General features: G+C 54.6%; 2 protein-coding genes across 4 annotated transcripts; both read right to left on the bottom strand.

The window, feature by feature from the left end:
• Positions 1 to 246: 246 nt before the first annotated feature.
• On the bottom strand, positions 247 to 8,185 carry FOXRED2 (FAD dependent oxidoreductase domain containing 2). Its single transcript, XM_080578922.1, has 9 exons — positions 8,060 to 8,185; positions 7,246 to 7,773; positions 5,506 to 5,757; positions 4,535 to 4,804; positions 3,638 to 3,804; positions 2,825 to 2,990; positions 2,096 to 2,337; positions 1,567 to 1,737; positions 247 to 1,306 (listed from the first exon to the last, which is right to left on the bottom strand). Exons 2-9 carry the CDS (start codon positions 7,758 to 7,760, stop codon positions 1,056 to 1,058), a joined length of 2,034 nt encoding a protein of 677 aa, XP_080435048.1. The 5' UTR covers positions 7,761 to 7,773; positions 8,060 to 8,185; the 3' UTR covers positions 247 to 1,055.
• A 134-nt stretch (positions 8,186 to 8,319) lies between these two features.
• Positions 8,320 to 15,869, bottom strand: EIF3D (eukaryotic translation initiation factor 3 subunit D). Of its 3 annotated transcripts, none has more exons than XM_080578929.1 (15): positions 15,719 to 15,869; positions 15,354 to 15,488; positions 15,030 to 15,075; positions 14,502 to 14,638; positions 14,314 to 14,399; positions 13,738 to 13,810; positions 13,495 to 13,610; positions 13,143 to 13,275; positions 12,403 to 12,550; positions 12,005 to 12,135; positions 11,423 to 11,508; positions 11,121 to 11,250; positions 10,515 to 10,657; positions 9,255 to 9,535; positions 8,320 to 8,412 (listed from the first exon to the last, which is right to left on the bottom strand). In XM_080578929.1, exons 2-15 carry the CDS (start codon positions 15,474 to 15,476, stop codon positions 8,399 to 8,401), a joined length of 1,647 nt encoding a protein of 548 aa, XP_080435055.1. In that variant the 5' UTR covers positions 15,477 to 15,488; positions 15,719 to 15,869; the 3' UTR covers positions 8,320 to 8,398. The 3 variants fall into 3 exon arrangements, with proteins under 3 accessions (XP_080435055.1, XP_080435056.1, XP_080435057.1); XM_080578930.1 differs by having other exon boundaries at positions 13,495 to 13,607; XM_080578931.1 differs by lacking the exons at positions 8,320 to 8,412; positions 9,255 to 9,535; positions 10,515 to 10,657 and adding an exon at positions 10,831 to 10,916 and having other exon boundaries at positions 11,060 to 11,250.
• Positions 15,870 to 16,114: the final 245 nt, after the last annotated feature.

Below are 16,114 nucleotides of genomic sequence, written 5' to 3'. Positions count from 1 at the left end.
CGCCGGCTTGGGGCGGAGCGGGCTGCTCCGCGGGGGCCGTTTTCGTGCCCCCTGGGGGAGCTTTGTCGCGCACCCCCGCGATTCATTGGGATTTAGGGGACCGGCCCCGCGTGGAGCCCCCCCAGGGGACGCACACGAACGCGTGGGGATAACAAAGGGGCAGGAAAGCGCAGCCCACCACCCAGCCAGCCCTTGGGAGAGGGGTTTTGGGGTGAGCGGAGGGGAGAGAAAGAAACAGGACGAGCGTTTTGTCACCAAAGTGCACCTGGAACTTTCTTGTCGGGATGCAGTGCAAACAGGAGGGGTGGCGGACATGCTTTATAAAACGGGGTGTGTGGGGGGGCTTTTTAGGGTGTTTGGTACAGAGAAGAAATGCTTGGACAGCAGGCCCACAGTCAGTATGAGTCTCTCTGCCCTAGGACTGGAGGCAGGCTGCTCAGCCGCGTAGGGCGAAGGGTCTCTTGTAGTGCTCTCCTGGAAATGAGAAATTATCCCCGCCTGACTTAACTAAAAACCCACCACCCCTCTGTGCCCACCTCCGGCACTGCCCTAAATCAAAGGCAGCAAAAATACCGTGCAGTTTGCCCAGAGAACCACTTCTGGATTCGGTACACAAACGGATCCCGAAGCACTCGCAGCACCCAGGGAGCAGCGCACCCGCACCAGGCTGCCACAGGACACAAGCAAGTCACCTCACAAGAGGGAGGTGACAATGTAAGTCACCCAAACGTCCCTAAAATCTCCCCTTTTTGACCCCTGGATGTCGCTGCAGATGCTGGCCTAAGCTATAAACACCACCTTCAGGCAACTCTGAGCACTGCAAGGACAAAGCGGGCGCCTCAGCACCGCCGGATTTCGGGCCCTGCCTTGTCCTTGGGAGCACGTCGGTCCTTTCTGTAACAGCAAGATCTGAGCAGGTCTTTGGCAAGTCGTGAACGGCGGAAGAAGGGATGGGGATGGAAGAGGCGCGGGGGAGAGGGGAGAGCCCTGCCGGGGATCTCTGTTACAGTACTGGCACAGCAGCACCCGTGGGTTTCCGCGTGGCAGGAGAAACGTTAGAGTTCGTCCTTGGCGTTAACGAGATGCTGCAGCGGGCGGACGGGTACGACGTGGTCCTTCAGCAGCTGGTCCCCGTCGGGGAGTTTGTCACCTGAGAAGTCCGCGGCAGCAAAATCCTCCAGCAGGCCGGCTGCTACCGCGTGGCGCCGGAGCCTCTCGCTCCCCGCCAGTCCTTGCATCCTCGCATAGCCCTGCTGGCAGAAGGGAGGCAGCTTCTGGCGGGTGAGGGCGAAGAGGAAACAGGATTCTGCCAGGGAGAGCACAAAAAAATAAATGAGACTCAACGGAGACACCCCGTAGAGAACAATTCCCAAAGGCTTTTGGGAACACGCACGCAGCACCAGCACTTTTTACTGTCCGGGGAGCACATCGGAGAGGTGTGACCGACTGTGAGAGCGCCAGCGCATCGCAGGGAGATCTCAGTTATTTGCAGAAGAGCTCGCTCCGTCCCGTGTCCCTCACGTCCCTCCTCCACCTCCTGCCACCTCAACCCCAGGCTCAAATTACCTGCGAAGAAACTGCGCAGGTCGGTGCTGAGGCAGTTCTCCAAGAAACGCCTCAGCGGCAGGATGTGAGCGTTTGGGGCCGTCCAGTCTGTCAGAAAATCCTCCACGATGTGATGGATGGCATCTGGGCGGGGGAGAGGCCAATCGGGGGGACGAAGTTTCATCTCACGCTCTGCCAAGAGACCATTAAAGGAAACTCTCGGAATCAAAATGGAATTAGAAAGGGGAAGCAGAAAGCAGCCACAACAGCTGCCGCAGTTTTTGCCCTGACCTAATCCCTACCTTACTCTCACATTTGCAATCCCCTCTGCTAGCTCTGTCCTGAGGAGCCCTGCCACCGCAGTATCTCCCATCGTTTCCCTCTGGAAGGGACTGCCCATCAGGCTGAACTGCGCTCAAGCTTTAGTGCTGCCACCCACCAAGCTGCTTTCCTTGCAGGTCAGGCTGCCCCCCGAGTTGATCTTTCCAGAGGTGAGGATTCAGTACACACACTGGCTGGACAGAGGCTTCGCAGCGGAACAGAGCTTTACCTGTTGGGAGGCGTTTGTAGTAGTAAATCACAGGGTGCAAGAAGTTGGACTGCCAGGCATGCTGCGCCTCTCCCACAGCTCGGTTGTAGTAGAAGACATCCTTGTCAGCCCCCGAGAAATTCCTCCCGTACTCCATGACGACGACGAACAGCCCCTCGGGAGCATTCCTCCCCGCCTGTGTTTCCAGCTCAGCCAGGATTCCGACTGGGTACTCTTCCAGGTACTCAAAGGCTGTGGCATTCCTAAGAATTGCAACCACAATCCTAAGATTTTTCTGCCAGAGAAAAGCCAAGTGGGATCCGACACCCCCGCAGCCGATCGAGGCTAAGGCCAAAGAGCCATCATCAGCTACCAATTATTTTGGTAACTACAGATCTGGGCTGGGCTCGATGCAGAGCTTAGGAAGGCTGCACTTACTGTTACAAGACTCCCTTACGTTCCCAGACTCTGGGATCCCTCTATTAGCACTGCTCAAGGAAAACTTTCCTGTGGGCACAGTAAAAGTAGTACACCTCCGAGCCCAGCAGGAACGCCTGGGCCATTTCAGCCCTTTAAGAGAAGGAAATAATTGGCAGAATTGGGTACAGGGGCACAGTGGTACAGGTTTTGAGGTGTGTCCTTAGGCAGCAATGTAAAGATTTGTGTGGTGGCACCACGGGCAGTGATAGAGAAGAAAAAGGAAGGAGACGACGGAGCGCAGCGCTGGGAATAAATCACTCACTCACTCACTCTCTCAGCAGGACGATGTCAGCCAGGACACCGAACATCTGGTAGAGGCCCGAGGCCTCGTTCACCCGCTTGATGATGGAATTGGTCAGCTGCGTGACAGGGCGGACTGCGGATGGCCAGGGGACGCCGTGGTGACGGTTCTCCAACAGGCGGTGGACTGCGCGAGCTGAGGCATTAAGAAAAACACAGACGGTTTGTTTAAAAATCCAGGCTTGCCTACAAAAAACCTCATCGCTCTGTTGCACACGGATCGTGGCAGGGCACGATAAAGAAGCTGAAGAGCTCATCTGCGCGCAGGATCTCCCACCCAGCTCGCTGGTAACTGCAGTGGAGATGCCCTCGGAAAGCTGATGTGATGCTAAGCGGCTGGTGAGGGGGAGAGGGGTCCCTGGGGATGCTTCGTTACTCCTGAGCAGGCCTTGCACGGGAAGGACGCACGCACAGACACAGAAATTCTCCCGATTGCTCAAAGCTGCCGGGTTTTAACACCGCAGCGCAGACCTCTCACCCACAGCCTGTCACGAGGCCGAGTATCTGGCAGGCAGAAATCTATTGTTACGCAAGTAAGAGACAATAGGCAGCACAAGGACAAGACAAAACAAAGACAACCACAGGCTTCAGATATGACCCCGAGTCACTTCCACGGCCTCTCCTCCCCTTCAGACTGTGCAGCTGCAGCTTGGCTGCGTTTTGTTATTCCCGCTGCCAGCGGAGGATGAAGGGTCATCCCTTCCCAGCAGTAAGCTCTGAATTGTTCCTTCCAAGGGAGCGCCGGACCCCAACCTCTGCCCTTCTGTACGCCCCAGCACTCACTTGTGTACCGGAAGCCGTGGATGAAACCCCCAGCGGATTTCCTGAAGTCAATGGAGTGGCTAGCGGTACCGAGAACAAAAAGCCCCCGAGTGCCTCTGGACTCGTAGCTGGGTTTGATCTGAGGATATTTGTTTTTGTTCCCTCTTCCTGGCATCATTCTAAGAGATCTGACGTGCAAAAGAGAAAAGCAGGCTGTCAGAAAGGGCAGGGGTGGAAAAATAAAACGGGTTTCTGATGTGACATACTTTACACTGCAGACACAACAAGACACTGCTTCGTGTCCCCACTGCTTTCCGTGGGATTCACGAGTCTCCCAAGTGCATGAGGTCACCAAGGACCTTCCAGAAGGCCAGGGTTCATCTCAAGCTAGCTGCGGCCACGACCAAATTCCAGCCTGAGCCACTGATGATGAACTTCAGAAGACACTGAAGCTAACAATATCATTTTCGGCTGCAGGATGCAGTAGGAGACAAACCAAGGTGGAGTGCAGGTTGCATCCTCAGGAAAAAAAAAGCAGACAAAACCTTTCTGTAGCGATCTGCCCATCCTCACCCAAAAACCGCTAACCTTCTCCAGGTGACCCGGCAGCTCAGCGCCTTGAGCTGTAAAGGCACAAACTTCTGCATCACCCAAGCCACGGCACCGCCACCTGCTCAGCCCTGCAGCCTGCTGGTCAGAGGGCAGCACGCACACGCTCGCGCTGGGACACGAATGCAGCTGCAGGGCCACCACAGCGCTGTGCAGCACCAGGAAACCTGGAGCACATCGAAATCTGGGTGGCGCTGCCAGCAGAGGAGCTTCGACTACCCTGCTTGCCCTTCCCTCCCCTCCCAGGTCAGGCCCTTCAGTGTCTTGCTACAAACACCCGCTTCCCCCCAGGCCCTGGTCGTCCCTCACCTGTTGTAGATCGAGAAGTCAAACTTCCAGCCCAGGCAGCGGATGACACGGTCGTAAGGCGCGCGGGTAGCGAAATTATCCAGCTCGTCCTGGGGGAGGGTGACGGAGTCGATGCCTGCACTCGTGTTCCTGTTCTCCAGGTAGAACCGGAGCGTGATGTGCAGCTTCCCTTTCTTGTCCTTGACGATGGCCAGATCTTCCAGGTCCCCCTCCAGAAGCCCATCCAGAGATTTCAGCTGGTACGTATCCAGCAGGCCGTTGTTAATTGCTCTACGAAGAAAGGGGAAGGTAAGAAAAGCTACAAGAAGGAAGGAAAAGTAGGATCCAGGCCTTGGCGTCAGCTCCTGGGAACGGGACAAGTTTACCAGGAGAGGTTTATCCCTTGTTCCTCAGCCCTGTGAGTTGTGTGTGTGCTCCCTGGTGTGCCTGGCACAGCTGAGAGGGCAGCTCGGCCTCCTCTGGCCTGCTCCTGAGCGCTCATTAATGCCTTAATTCTCGCCGCGTTCCCACTGGCTGCAGCAGCGCTATTAGCCTCGCTGAAAGACGGGGCGGAGAGGCACAGAGCGCGCTCGCCGTCAGCCAAGGAGTCCGCAGCAGAGCAATTAACCACATGTGGGTCTGCTGAGCCCCAGGCTTCATCTCTGATCACAGCGCTGCCCTTGCGCGAGGCATTCAACATCTGAGCTCTCTTCTGCGATTGCAAGCAGGGGAACAACTCAGGAGCCAGCACTTTTCAGTGATGCAAATTCCACAGGAACACTTTCCTGTTTCACGCCGACCTTGAAGAGCTCTCGTAAAGCTCCTGCATTCAGCAGCTGCAACCTGGGCTGCTTTAAACCAAGGACCTAAAGGTAAAAGGCCTCAGGTTCCCTCAGCAAGCCCCAGAACTGCTGAGCCTCCTGGGCACGCAGCCACTCTCGTTTGTTCGTATTCCAGCTCCATCAGGAAGAAGAAGAAGAGCAGTTTCCTACCTCAGATCCCCGACGTAGTGCGTGGCCCAGGAGAGGCGCACGCGGGACCGGCTCACCATGTGGATGAAATTCGTGACGCCCAGAATGTTCTCTGCCGTCTCAAAGGCCGAGTTTCCTCGGCCCAAGATCAGCACGGTTTGGCCAGCAAAATCCTCCGGGTTGATGGACACCGTCTCATAACCCTCCACGTACTCTGAGCCGGGGAAGTTTACCACGTTGGGGACCCACGTGCCAGTGGCAACCAACAAAGAGCTGAAAAAAGAGGGACAGCATTAGGGAACACAGGAACTGCAGGAAATCAGAGTGTCTTTCCATCTCGCTGCTCCTACCACTAGGGATGTGCCCCCTCCGGTCACACCGAGTCAGCTGACAAGGTCGATCGGTGCTACGTATGCTCTGGTTTTGGGAGAAACCTTTCCCAAAACCTCTCCCCAGCTTCACCTAACGACCTGCTCCCACCTTCCCTGGCATTAGGCCAACGAAGAGGACTCCTGATGTCATTACGAATGGCAAAAGTCAGTGCGGATGCAGCACGTGTAAGCTGCACTTGTCTCCTAATCTCCCTCAGTTATCTGCGGATGTGTGGATACTGCTAATGTGTTTCACAGGTTGATGACACGCCGCATAAAAAATTACTTTGATTTAAAATGTGCGCTGCGTTTTCATAGAATGGAACAAAAGCCGTTCTTAAGAGGGATGGAAAACGGTTTCAAGACTTTAAAATGCAACTCCTATTCATAAAAATATGCCAGCCACAATTCTAACTGTTAACACTAAAAGCAAATACGGTAATCCTTTTATATCCTTCCCTAAGAGCTTCTGCTTAAATATTAGGGAAATCTTTGCAACTTAGAAAGAAGTAGCAGGCAGCCGAGGCTCGCAGCAGCGCCTGCCGTCCCGGCCTTGCTTACACAGCTCCTGCGAGGAACTCACTCACGCTGCGTGGGTGTCCGATACCGCATTCTGTCCCCTCCAAGCCTGCCAGCCAGCGCACCTCCGAGTGACAGCCAGCACGACCTGCTGGCGTACATCTGAGGCTCTCAGGAGAACTGAGAAATACGCGCCGTATGTTCACATGAGTAACTCGTAGATGTTTTTGAAGAATGCAGTCGAGTAACAGCGCAGGGTGTGTGTGTGTGAGCATGACACGGGGAAGGGTGATTCGGGGATCCGTAGTAGCCTTGTCTGTGATTTCTCGCAGTCCGCTCCCTCTCTCCTGGCAACCCCACTGTTCCCCCGCCAACTAAGGGTTTCAGCTAACTGGGGCATTCTTCTAAACACTGTTTTTTCCTAAACACATGCAGGTTAACTGAGGTTAGGCATCACAGCACCAATTCACACCAGCTTACGCATCAGGCATGGAAATCACGGCAATGGCAGCCAGTTCGTGTCTGCCCTGCCAGCTTCCCAGGTACCTGAAACATAACATTGCAACGCTTTCCCAGGACCTGTTACTTCCCCCACACACCCCGCTGAACCCTGTGAAATGTTTTTCACCACGATGGTGGGTAAGGGCTGCGACACGGGCTCTGAGAGGCTGTGAAACCTCCACTCTTGGAGATGTTAATACCTCAACTGGGCAAGGCTTTGAACAACCTGATAGAGCCGGCTCAACTTTGAGTAAGGGGCGTGGACAAAACGACCTTTAAAGGTCTCTGCCAACCTAACTTATTCCATGAATCTGTTAGTTTAAGAACACGTGTGGAAAGCTGCACGGCTGGCCCCCAGTTTGCCCACTACCTGCATTTGTAGTTCTGCCTGTTCTGGTCCGTCAGGACAAAGTAGTGGCCGTTCCAGGCCTGCGGATCCTTGTCCAGCGTGACATGGACGATGGCCGTGTTGTACTGAACCCTCAGCTCCAGCAGGGCGGCGAAGTCCTCCAGGTACCGCACCATCACGTCGGCGTGGGGGAAGAACTGGCGGGAGTAGCGGCGGAAGAGCAGCCGGGGGTCGTGGCTGAGGAGCGAGTTCCAGTCGTGGCGGAGGTTAAACTCGCCGTTCGACTTGCCCGTGTACCGCTTGTTGATGCTGATCAGCTTGCGGTGCCGGGGGTAGATGGCGAAGAAGCTGCCGGGCACGTGGCTGCGCTCGAAGACAAGGTAGTCGCGGCCGGCCCGCTGGAGGAAGTAGGCTGCCTGCAGGCCCGAGGGGCCGGCCCCCAGCACGCAGTAGTCGTGGTAGAGGAAAGCAGTGCCACAAGCCGCGCAGAGGGCACTGACAGAGAGGGCGAGACGCAGGAGGGTGCCACAAGCCATGGCGGGGCGGCCGCTGTGGGGAGAGGAGCGGGAGCGTCGCCGGGGGGGAACCGGGACAAGATGGCGCCGCCGCCCAACATGGCGCCTCCGCCTCACAACATGGCGCCGCCACCCCTCAGCGCCTCACCCCGGCAGGCCCCGCCCCCCTCCGGCCATTAGCCAATAGGGCCGCGGCACTGCTGCACCCCGCCCTCCCCCGCCCAATAGCGTGCAGGGCGTGGCCGCCGCCCGCGAGGCGCCGCACGTGACGCGCGCCTCACCTGCCCCCCCCCCCCCCCCGACCCTCCCCGCCGCCGCACCTGCAGCGCGCGCCGCTCGCCGGGGGGGGGGGGGCGCAGCCGGCGGGAGGCGCGCGCCGGGCCCCGCCGCGCGCGTAGCCTCCACCGCCGCCCGGCGTCACGTGACGCCGCCGCCGCTGCCGCTTCCCGCCGCCGGCAGCAGGGCGCCGCCGCGCGCGGCCGACCACGTGGCTGAGGGGCGGGGAGGGGCGCTTAAAGGGACAGGCGCCCGCAGTGAGGGGTTGGGGGGGGGCGGTGCGACATAAGACAGGAGGCTGGCGCAGAGCTCAGTGACTTTATTCCTGCAGAGCCCGAGGTGCGGCAGGGTCGTCCGTGGTCCTCCCCGTGCAGCTCCGCCGCTCAGCTCTCCTCCTCTGGAAGGGAAGGGAAGGGGTAAGGGAAGAAGGCGGCTGGGCGGGGGAGAGCAAAACGCAAACCCCGACCCCCTGCGGCGCCCTGACCCCACAAACGCCTCGGGTCCCTGCAGTAATGGGCCACCTCCCACCCCCCAGCCCCCGAACCCCCACGTGCCATGGACAGTCTGTAAGCAGCAGCCTAGCACTGCTGTAATAAAAGAGGTAAGGGCCTGGGTAATGCTATAGCAAAAGAGGAAAAAAAAAAAAAGCAGCTGCACGCTGTGTTTCTTATCAAAGACCAGAGGCCGAGGGCAGCTCTGCCGTCCCCCAGGTGACAGAAAGCGCCCGCACAGCCCCTGGCAGGGATGGCCGCCGGCTCTGTAAGAAGAGCAGCGGCAGCCGCCCGTTCCGGCTGTACGGGTGGGCATTTTGCAGTCGCTCCTAAAACTATAGTTAAAAAAAATAAAAACCAAAACATCCCCATAGCAGTTGAACTCAGTGCCTGCTATTGACTGAAATTGATTAACATCACCCCTAATCCCAGCAGCGCTGAATGAGGCTCTGCGGCAACCTTCAACCCCCAGTGCTCAGGCCCTGTGCTCTGTCCTACCTCTGTTAGCAGCAGCCCCCCCCCGGCACGATCCCTGTGCCTCTTCCTCTCAGCTTTTCACTCTCCGGGCCTTCCATTTCAGTCCCCCGAATGTCCCCAACACCCCCTTTTTCGTCCCACCGACTAGAACATGCCCCAGCCTCGTTCCTCTCACCATTATCTCAGATCCCACCCTTACCGTACATTACCCTCTTCCTCCAGGGCACTGGTACATTATTTAAAAGCATGAACCACCAACCACGCTACAAACCTTCCTCCTCCTCCTCCTCCTCATCGTCCTCCTCATCCTCATCCGAGCTGAAGGTGCCGTCAGGCAAGCTGTAGATTCGGATCACCTGCTTGTTGGGGTCTTTGAGGATGAGGTACTTGCCCTCATCCAGTTTCATGCAGATGTCGATGACGCAGCGCAGGATGCCCCAGGCGTTCTCTATGCTCAGGTTTATCTGGCTGGCAAACTCATTGGGCTTGAACTGCTGCGTGCCCAGGATCACGTGGCGGGCAGAGTCCTTCACGTGGTAACGGGACACGTACCTAGACGGGAGCAGCAGGAGATTAATTCCGGCCACCAGAAGACCACCACCAAGGAAAGCAGAACGATGGGTTTGGTTTTCTTCTCTGGGCTGAGCGGCAAGAGCCATCCTCACCCTGCGACACTAACAGCTAAGAGGAGCTCCTGGCTACAAGCTTACTCCATCACCGACATACCTGGAATCCTTCCCCTAGCCCAAATCAGATGGGACAGTACAAAAAACAGAATTCGTTTCAAAAAAAAAACTTAATCGCATGATTACCAGGGAGTTTGGACTCTAAACAGACGTCCCGTATCCAAAAACGGAATTCTGAGTTGCAGAACCACCAAAACTGAGCCTTTTCCGCTACCCTCGTTACAGACAGGTACCAGCCACGTCGCCTGTGGTGAAACCTACCGCTGGGAGTCCCAGCTAGGGGCCCACCCGCTGTGCTGTGCGAAGAAACCACCCAAAAAGCACTCAGACCAGGGTGCCTGGAAAACTGGATGAGTGGCAGAAGCTAGCACACCAAGTGGTTCATTCGGGCCATCAATAACGGGGCACATTCTCGACTGATTTTAAGCTGACAGCTCCAAATGGGCTGTGGTGATACCTCCTCTCCACCCAATTTCTCAGCAGCGGTGCACCGAGGATTTCAATCAAGCCCCTGACAGGTAGCACGGCCACTGCATTTATTTCCCTTGTCGGCGATCTCAGCAAATAGGCTGGGAACGGCGGGGGCTGCCTGCCTGTCACAGACAGGAGGTCTGCCAAGGTCAGCCACAACGGAGGGCATGTCAATCAGGCGTTGAGGAGAAGCAGCTCATGCTAAAGCCTGGGTCACCAGCAGCACCGTTACTGCAAGCTTCCCCCGCTGCTGCTCAAACTGTGAGGCAATTTTATGATTGCTTACATTCTACCGATGCTTCACCGTGAAACATACCACGTTAGATCATGGAAAACGCGCCTGGAAGACGTTTGGTGTGAAAACCCTGCCTTACCCGAGTTTAAGATACTCTGATCCAGCCAGCAGCGCGCAGCACGTCCAGCGGGCTAGTTTGTAGCTGTTGTTTTTCAGCTCCGTGGCAATCACAGCCCCTCTCTGCGAGTCAAGCTTCTGGCGCCAGTCTACTCCATTGCAGTACTAAGAGGAGAATCAAAACCCAGGTGAACCTAACAGGCCAGCAGCAGTCACCTCTTCAGCCGCGGCGCAGGGAAGTTTCTTCTGTCTACCTTACGATACCACACAAGGGAATGCAGACTGCAACTGGCAGGGCAAGCCCCTGCACTGGGAAGGGAGAAATGTGAACAGCGTGGGTTACACAGCGCTGGTTAGGAGGAAGTTTGCGAGGGAAGAGTTCGTGAGGGCAGCACTGGAACACGCTCACTACAGCAAACAACACCTGGGGGCAATGATAGGGTTCAAACCAACTACCTTGCACCTGGGGGAGACTTATCGGCGCTGCTAGCCCACCAAAATGTCTTTGATGGAAGGCAGCAACCCAGGGGACACCACCAGATGTTTGTCTCGTCTTGCCTGCTGTACCTGGCGTGTCAGGCAGCAGTGAAGCAGTTAGAGCTAGCTTTGGGATCTCATTCTTCCTCACCCTGGAATCCCATTCGTTCAGCGTTTTGATGTTGATGAACGACACCTCCCCGTTCGCTCCCGTCATCACTCCGTCGTGCTCGCAGCGGACAATGAGATCGATGTCATCTCCCAGCTTCCACCTTCGGTATCTGCAAACACGCAATCCAGCTGGTTATTTCTCAGCCTCGTTCTCTTCCAGACGCAAGAGCTCAGCAAAATCCTTTCACCCTCTGTTCACTAGTTCTGTCTAGTTCTGCCTGCAAACCACACCGACATCCTGCATCCTCGCCGAAGCTGGGAGTCAGAGAGAAATTCACATACCTATATGCAACAGAAGCTACTTCATTTTTATCCATGTCATCCTCCACAAAAGGGTTTGGGTTGGGAAACTTGTATTTCTCCTTTCCCTGTGAAAGAAATCAGAAGGGTTTATTAGGGGGATGGAAACAAAAAGAAAAACAAAACAATAAAAACAACACAAGAGCTCTCCTATTGGATACTTATGCTATTATAGCAACAATAACTAAACTTCCCCTACATAGAAAAACACTAAAAAATTAAGACAGCCGACGAGAATGCTCATCTCCACAACGCTTTGCTGTAAACATTACTTCTATCGGCATTTCTGCTTTAATTAGTGTACTCAGAAGCCTGCCTCCTTCACCAATGGGAGTGGGATTTCTTCTTTGGGGGATAAAGGTGAAAATCTTTCTACAAAAAAAGTTGTGCTGCTCACCGTAAGTAATCCCACCTCTTCCAAAACTGAAATGACATCAACGTAAAGTATCTTTGTCAATTAGAACGCTTTTCTACTGAACTGCTTTATTAAAGAAGTCTGAATAAAGTCTCTTCTCCAGACCCTCCAAAACACAGCCCCTACTACCCAGGGCTGCTTGGCCTTACCATCCTCAGACACTGCTGGGAGAAGTTATGGTTGATGTAGGTGGCTTCCATGGCAAGGTTGCGGGGAGAATTAAAGGAGTTGCCCTCTTCCTGCGGTGGTTCGTTAGCTGTTTCACTCACTGTCAGGAGGTCTGGGAAGAAAACCAGTCAGAAACAGTTATACTTGGGGAGTAACCGCCTCAGCTTCAATGAGTTTCTAGCCCCACACTAAAGCAGACCAGTACTGAAAGTTCCGCGATGTACTGCGGCAGTCAGGTTGTTCCAGGTGTCTCAGTTTGGAGACCGAGACACAGAACCAAATAATAATAATAATAATAATAATAATAATAATAATAATAAAAAGCATAAAGAACAGTGAGACTACCATAACAGAAATTACTTTCAGGACTTTTCCTCACCAAAATCTGAATTGTCCCTCTTGTCAAAGAAAAGCTTGGATCCAACTCTCTGGACAATGATGTCCCAGGAATACACAGAGCGAGTGCAGCTCATCAGTGTGGCCAGGATGGCATCTGTGGCGAACACGTTCCCCTGGGTCTTGGCCAGCTACGGGTACAGAAGAAGGAAAATGCTGTGTTTAAGCAATATTAATTGACATCCCCTTCCCTTTCACAGCCAAGATCAGACGTGTTGGAAAACCAGGTCATGAATTTCTTCTCCCACACTCGGGAAGCTACACTGGCAGGTACATTACCGACTGCTAGATAAATCATGAGCGCTACCCAGCAATCCAGGCTCAACCCTGATTAGACAAAGGATAAAGTAAGGAACCCATTATCAAGTGGGAATCTGTTGTGAAAAGACTCGGTTCCTTATTGCTGGCAGTCATAAAGGGGAGTCTGAGCCTTTCTCATCTCCAAAGCAGAAACCTCTCAAAGCAGGTCTCTGACACAGAGGTTTCTTTTCCATCATAGCCCAAGTGTGGTTTGCCTGCCCTTACAGAACCACAGCTTTTCCTTGGCCAGTATTCCCAGTATTTCCTTAACCTTGCTCTACTTTAAGAAAAGTCCTCTGTAAGCTGAGGGACGTGGATTTTTTCTGCTCACCTCTCAGCTTTGCTCTGACCGTGGCAGCAGGTCTCAAACAACAGCGAGCAACGAAAAGCACACTGCGGGGTTTGGCAAACCAGTGAACGTACCTTTCGGATAACCGGGTCATCAGTAGTGGTGACAGTATGGAAGATGCGTTTAATGCTCCTCAGCAGCTTCTCATTCCTTGTTGTAATGCGGTCAAAGGCTTTGTCGTAGTATTCTAGGGCTCCACAGCACTCTCTACAGAGAGAAAAGGAGGGCCATCTCGATACCCTCGCGCAAATACCACCACCCACAAACCACACAGGACTGAGGGGATGGGTGGGTGTTCCGCTACCGCTCCCCACTTTGGGTACCTCAACTGGAACAACGGGACTAGGCCAGGAGACCCCCGTCCTCCTGCTTGCCAAAAACGGGGTCATTTCAGGAAGCAAGCCCCTGGCTGCTTTAGGAACTCACATGTCCTGTGGCTCTGACACCTCCAGGTAGCGCATCTTCATCAGCCGAGGGAAATCCATCTCCTCCTTCACCTCCCAGTCACTGCGAACTTCCACAGAGGAGTCACGAGGCTTCTGCTGTGCGGCCAGAGGCGAAACAGGGAGAGAAACAGACACCGCACATCAGGATTGGTGCAGAAGTTTCCCCACGAGCAGAGCAGAGAAACTAAGCCATCACAGGGAGCCAGAAAGCTAGCTAGTTTACCTGTGATTTTTGGTCCCATTTCTGCCTCACTCCAAACTGCTTCTGAAACTTCTTTTGTAGACGCAGACGATCTCTAAAGCGATACGTGAAAAGCCATGAAGACAATTTCTCAGTTCCTACATGCCACAATGACTCCTACACTTCCAAATTACCACCAGAGGAACAAGGCTTTTAGGCACCAAGCCACTGACACATTTGCTGAGCGTTCTGTTGATCAAAATGCCCGAGGCACTGAAAGCTGTTCTTCGCTCCGAACACTCCAAGCATTTTTATCCTTAATGACTACAACACAGTTTTCAGAAAGGGCACAACCTGCTTTAAATTGTCACGTTTACCTTCCAAACTCAATTCAAAATTTCTCCTGAATTCTTAGGAGATTCTCTTAAAGATTCTCCTGCTTGAAACCCATGCTTACAACTACCAGTCACGTCAGCGAAACACTAGACTTGAAATACCCTGAAATTCTTTTTTGCTGTTAGATCTAGTGGATTCCACTGCAGTAACTAAACCAATTTGTCGACAGCACCTTCGCACACTCCAACACAAGCACAGAATGCTCATCTCTGAGGCCCTCACCTCTCCTTCTGCTTGGCACTCTTCGGCAGCGTCTGCATGCTGAACTGCAGCATGTTCCGACGGTCCTTGTCTCTCCGCAGGTTCCTCTGCGGAAATGCAGGGAAAAAAAAAAGAGGACATTTTAGTGACAAAGTAATTCTGTATCTCTCAATCTCTCCTTTGAGGCTGTTCCTGAACACAAGCATTACCTGTGCAAATCGCATACGATTCCTCTGGTATGCAGTTTTCTGCGTCCGGGCTGTGTCCACCAGCTGGAAGCTCGTCTCATCCTCCTCATGGAAATACGCATATTGACTCCCGCCACCGAACTGTGACGAGTACTTGTCTAGAAATAAAGAAGACCATATTGCTTCCAAGCTTCTAGGAAGAAAAACACCTGACACTCCAACCCCCTGAAATTCCCCCCAAGAGCCTTCACTCAAGCCTGATGCACGAAGTGGGACTCCTGCCTTACGCCACGCTTCCTCCTTGCTTCAGTCCTCCCGGAGAAGCGTCAGCCATGAGGTAGAACAAACCCCTGAGAAAACCCTAAGGACAGGGAGAGTCCCAGGGAGCTCTCCCAGTGGTGAGACATGCTTCTGAATTTAAGAAGCCTCTTTTGCTGAGGCGTGCAGGAAGCCACTACAGAGCCAGTGCGGAACATGAAAGCAGGAATGACGTTTGAAGGAAGCTTTGCATAAAATAAATGAGAGGGGCAGCCACTGGACAACACGTACTTGTGTATCTCTTATCCTGATACGTGGCTCCAGTCCAATCAGCCACCTGAGGACAAACACAAGAAGTCAAAATAAGTATTAACATTATGTTTCTCTGATTTTATATATGCAGGACTACAAGCAGCAGAAACAAGCATTGCTGTGGTCTCCAGAAGCAACAACTCCCAGCTCTGCCTGCCAGCCTTACGAACAGTTCACACTTGCCCCAACCAGCACACACCACAGAGCAACCACGGCGCAACGCGAGGCAGGCCAGGAGCGTGCAGGGAGGGCTGTCGGGGGGGAACACGGTGCCTGTAACGCCCCACGGAACGAGGCCGGTACCTTCCCCAGGCGGTCTCCTTTGCTGAAGGGCTGGTAGGGCATGTCCCTGAACTGCTCGGGCACGGCGCACGGCCCCCAGCCGGACGGGTTGTCCTGGATCACGGGGGTCACGAACTTGGCCATGGCTTACACCTCCTGTGAGGGGAAACAAACCGGGAAAAAAAATCCCCTCAGCTACCGGGCCCTGACGGGAAGGGCCCGGGGAGGGGCTGGGGCCCGGCCCACCGGAACCGGCGGCGGGGCCGGGGCGGGGCCGGGGGTCCCGGTGCCCGCGGGGGGGATCCCAGGAGGGTTTCGGGGGGGTCCTAGGAGGGTTTAGGGGGGGTCCCTGAGGGGTTTCGGGGCGGCCCCGGCGCCCCCCTGACCTGCGCGGCCCCGATGGCGGCGGATGGCGGCGAGCAAAGAGGTGGAGGCCGCTCCCAGCCCGCCCTTAGCGCGTCATCGCCACACGACTGTCGCAAAAGGGGAAAGGGAGGGGAGCGCGGCTGCCGTAAAGCGCGGAAGGTGGAGGTTGGGGGGGGGGTTGGAGGTGGAGCCGTCATGGCGGCCGGGCGGGGAGACCCGTCAAGTTGTGGGGTGTAAAGTCCTGTAAAAGAAGGATTCCGACCCTCCCCTCAGTAAAATAAACACTTCAGTTAGTAAAATAGACGCTAGTACTGGTAAAATAAACACTTAGTAAAATAAACACTTCACTTCCCATCTTGAAGCCAGGGGTAGAAGGATGGGGGCTTGTTTAATCACGTTAATGATTTCTAAATAAA

The sequence above is a fragment of the Anser brachyrhynchus genome, assembly GCF_964034855.1.
Source record: "Anser brachyrhynchus genome assembly, chromosome: 1".
Taxonomy (NCBI): domain Eukaryota; kingdom Metazoa; phylum Chordata; class Aves; order Anseriformes; family Anatidae; genus Anser; species Anser brachyrhynchus.
Note: the sequence above shows the minus strand (reverse complement) of the source record. Positions and strands in the feature narration are given on the sequence as shown.

What these genes read in the sequence shown, in the direction of transcription:
- FOXRED2 (XM_080578922.1), bottom strand. Translation starts at nt 7,760, where the DNA reads ATGGCTTGTGGCACCCTCCTGCGTCTCGCCCTCTCTGTCAGTGCCCTC. An exon ending in CCACGGCTTCCGGTACACAA is followed by an intron (nt 2,991 to 3,637) that starts GTGAGTGCTGGG and finishes TTAATGCCTCAG; the next exon opens with CTCGCGCAGTCCACCGCCTG. An exon ending in CCTGCGCAGTTTCTTCGCAG is followed by an intron (nt 1,307 to 1,566) that starts GTAATTTGAGCC and finishes TCTCCCTGGCAG; the next exon opens with AATCCTGTTTCCTCTTCGCC.
- EIF3D (XM_080578929.1), bottom strand. Translation starts at nt 15,476, where the DNA reads ATGGCCAAGTTCGTGACCCCCGTGATCCAGGACAACCCGTCCGGCTGG. An exon ending in TCAGGATAAGAGATACACAA is followed by an intron (nt 14,639 to 15,029) that starts GTACGTGTTGTC and finishes CTTTATTTCTAG; the next exon opens with ACAAGTACTCGTCACAGTTC. An exon ending in GTGTCAGAGCCACAGGACAT is followed by an intron (nt 13,276 to 13,494) that starts GTGAGTTCCTAA and finishes TTCTCTCTGTAG; the next exon opens with AGAGTGCTGTGGAGCCCTAG.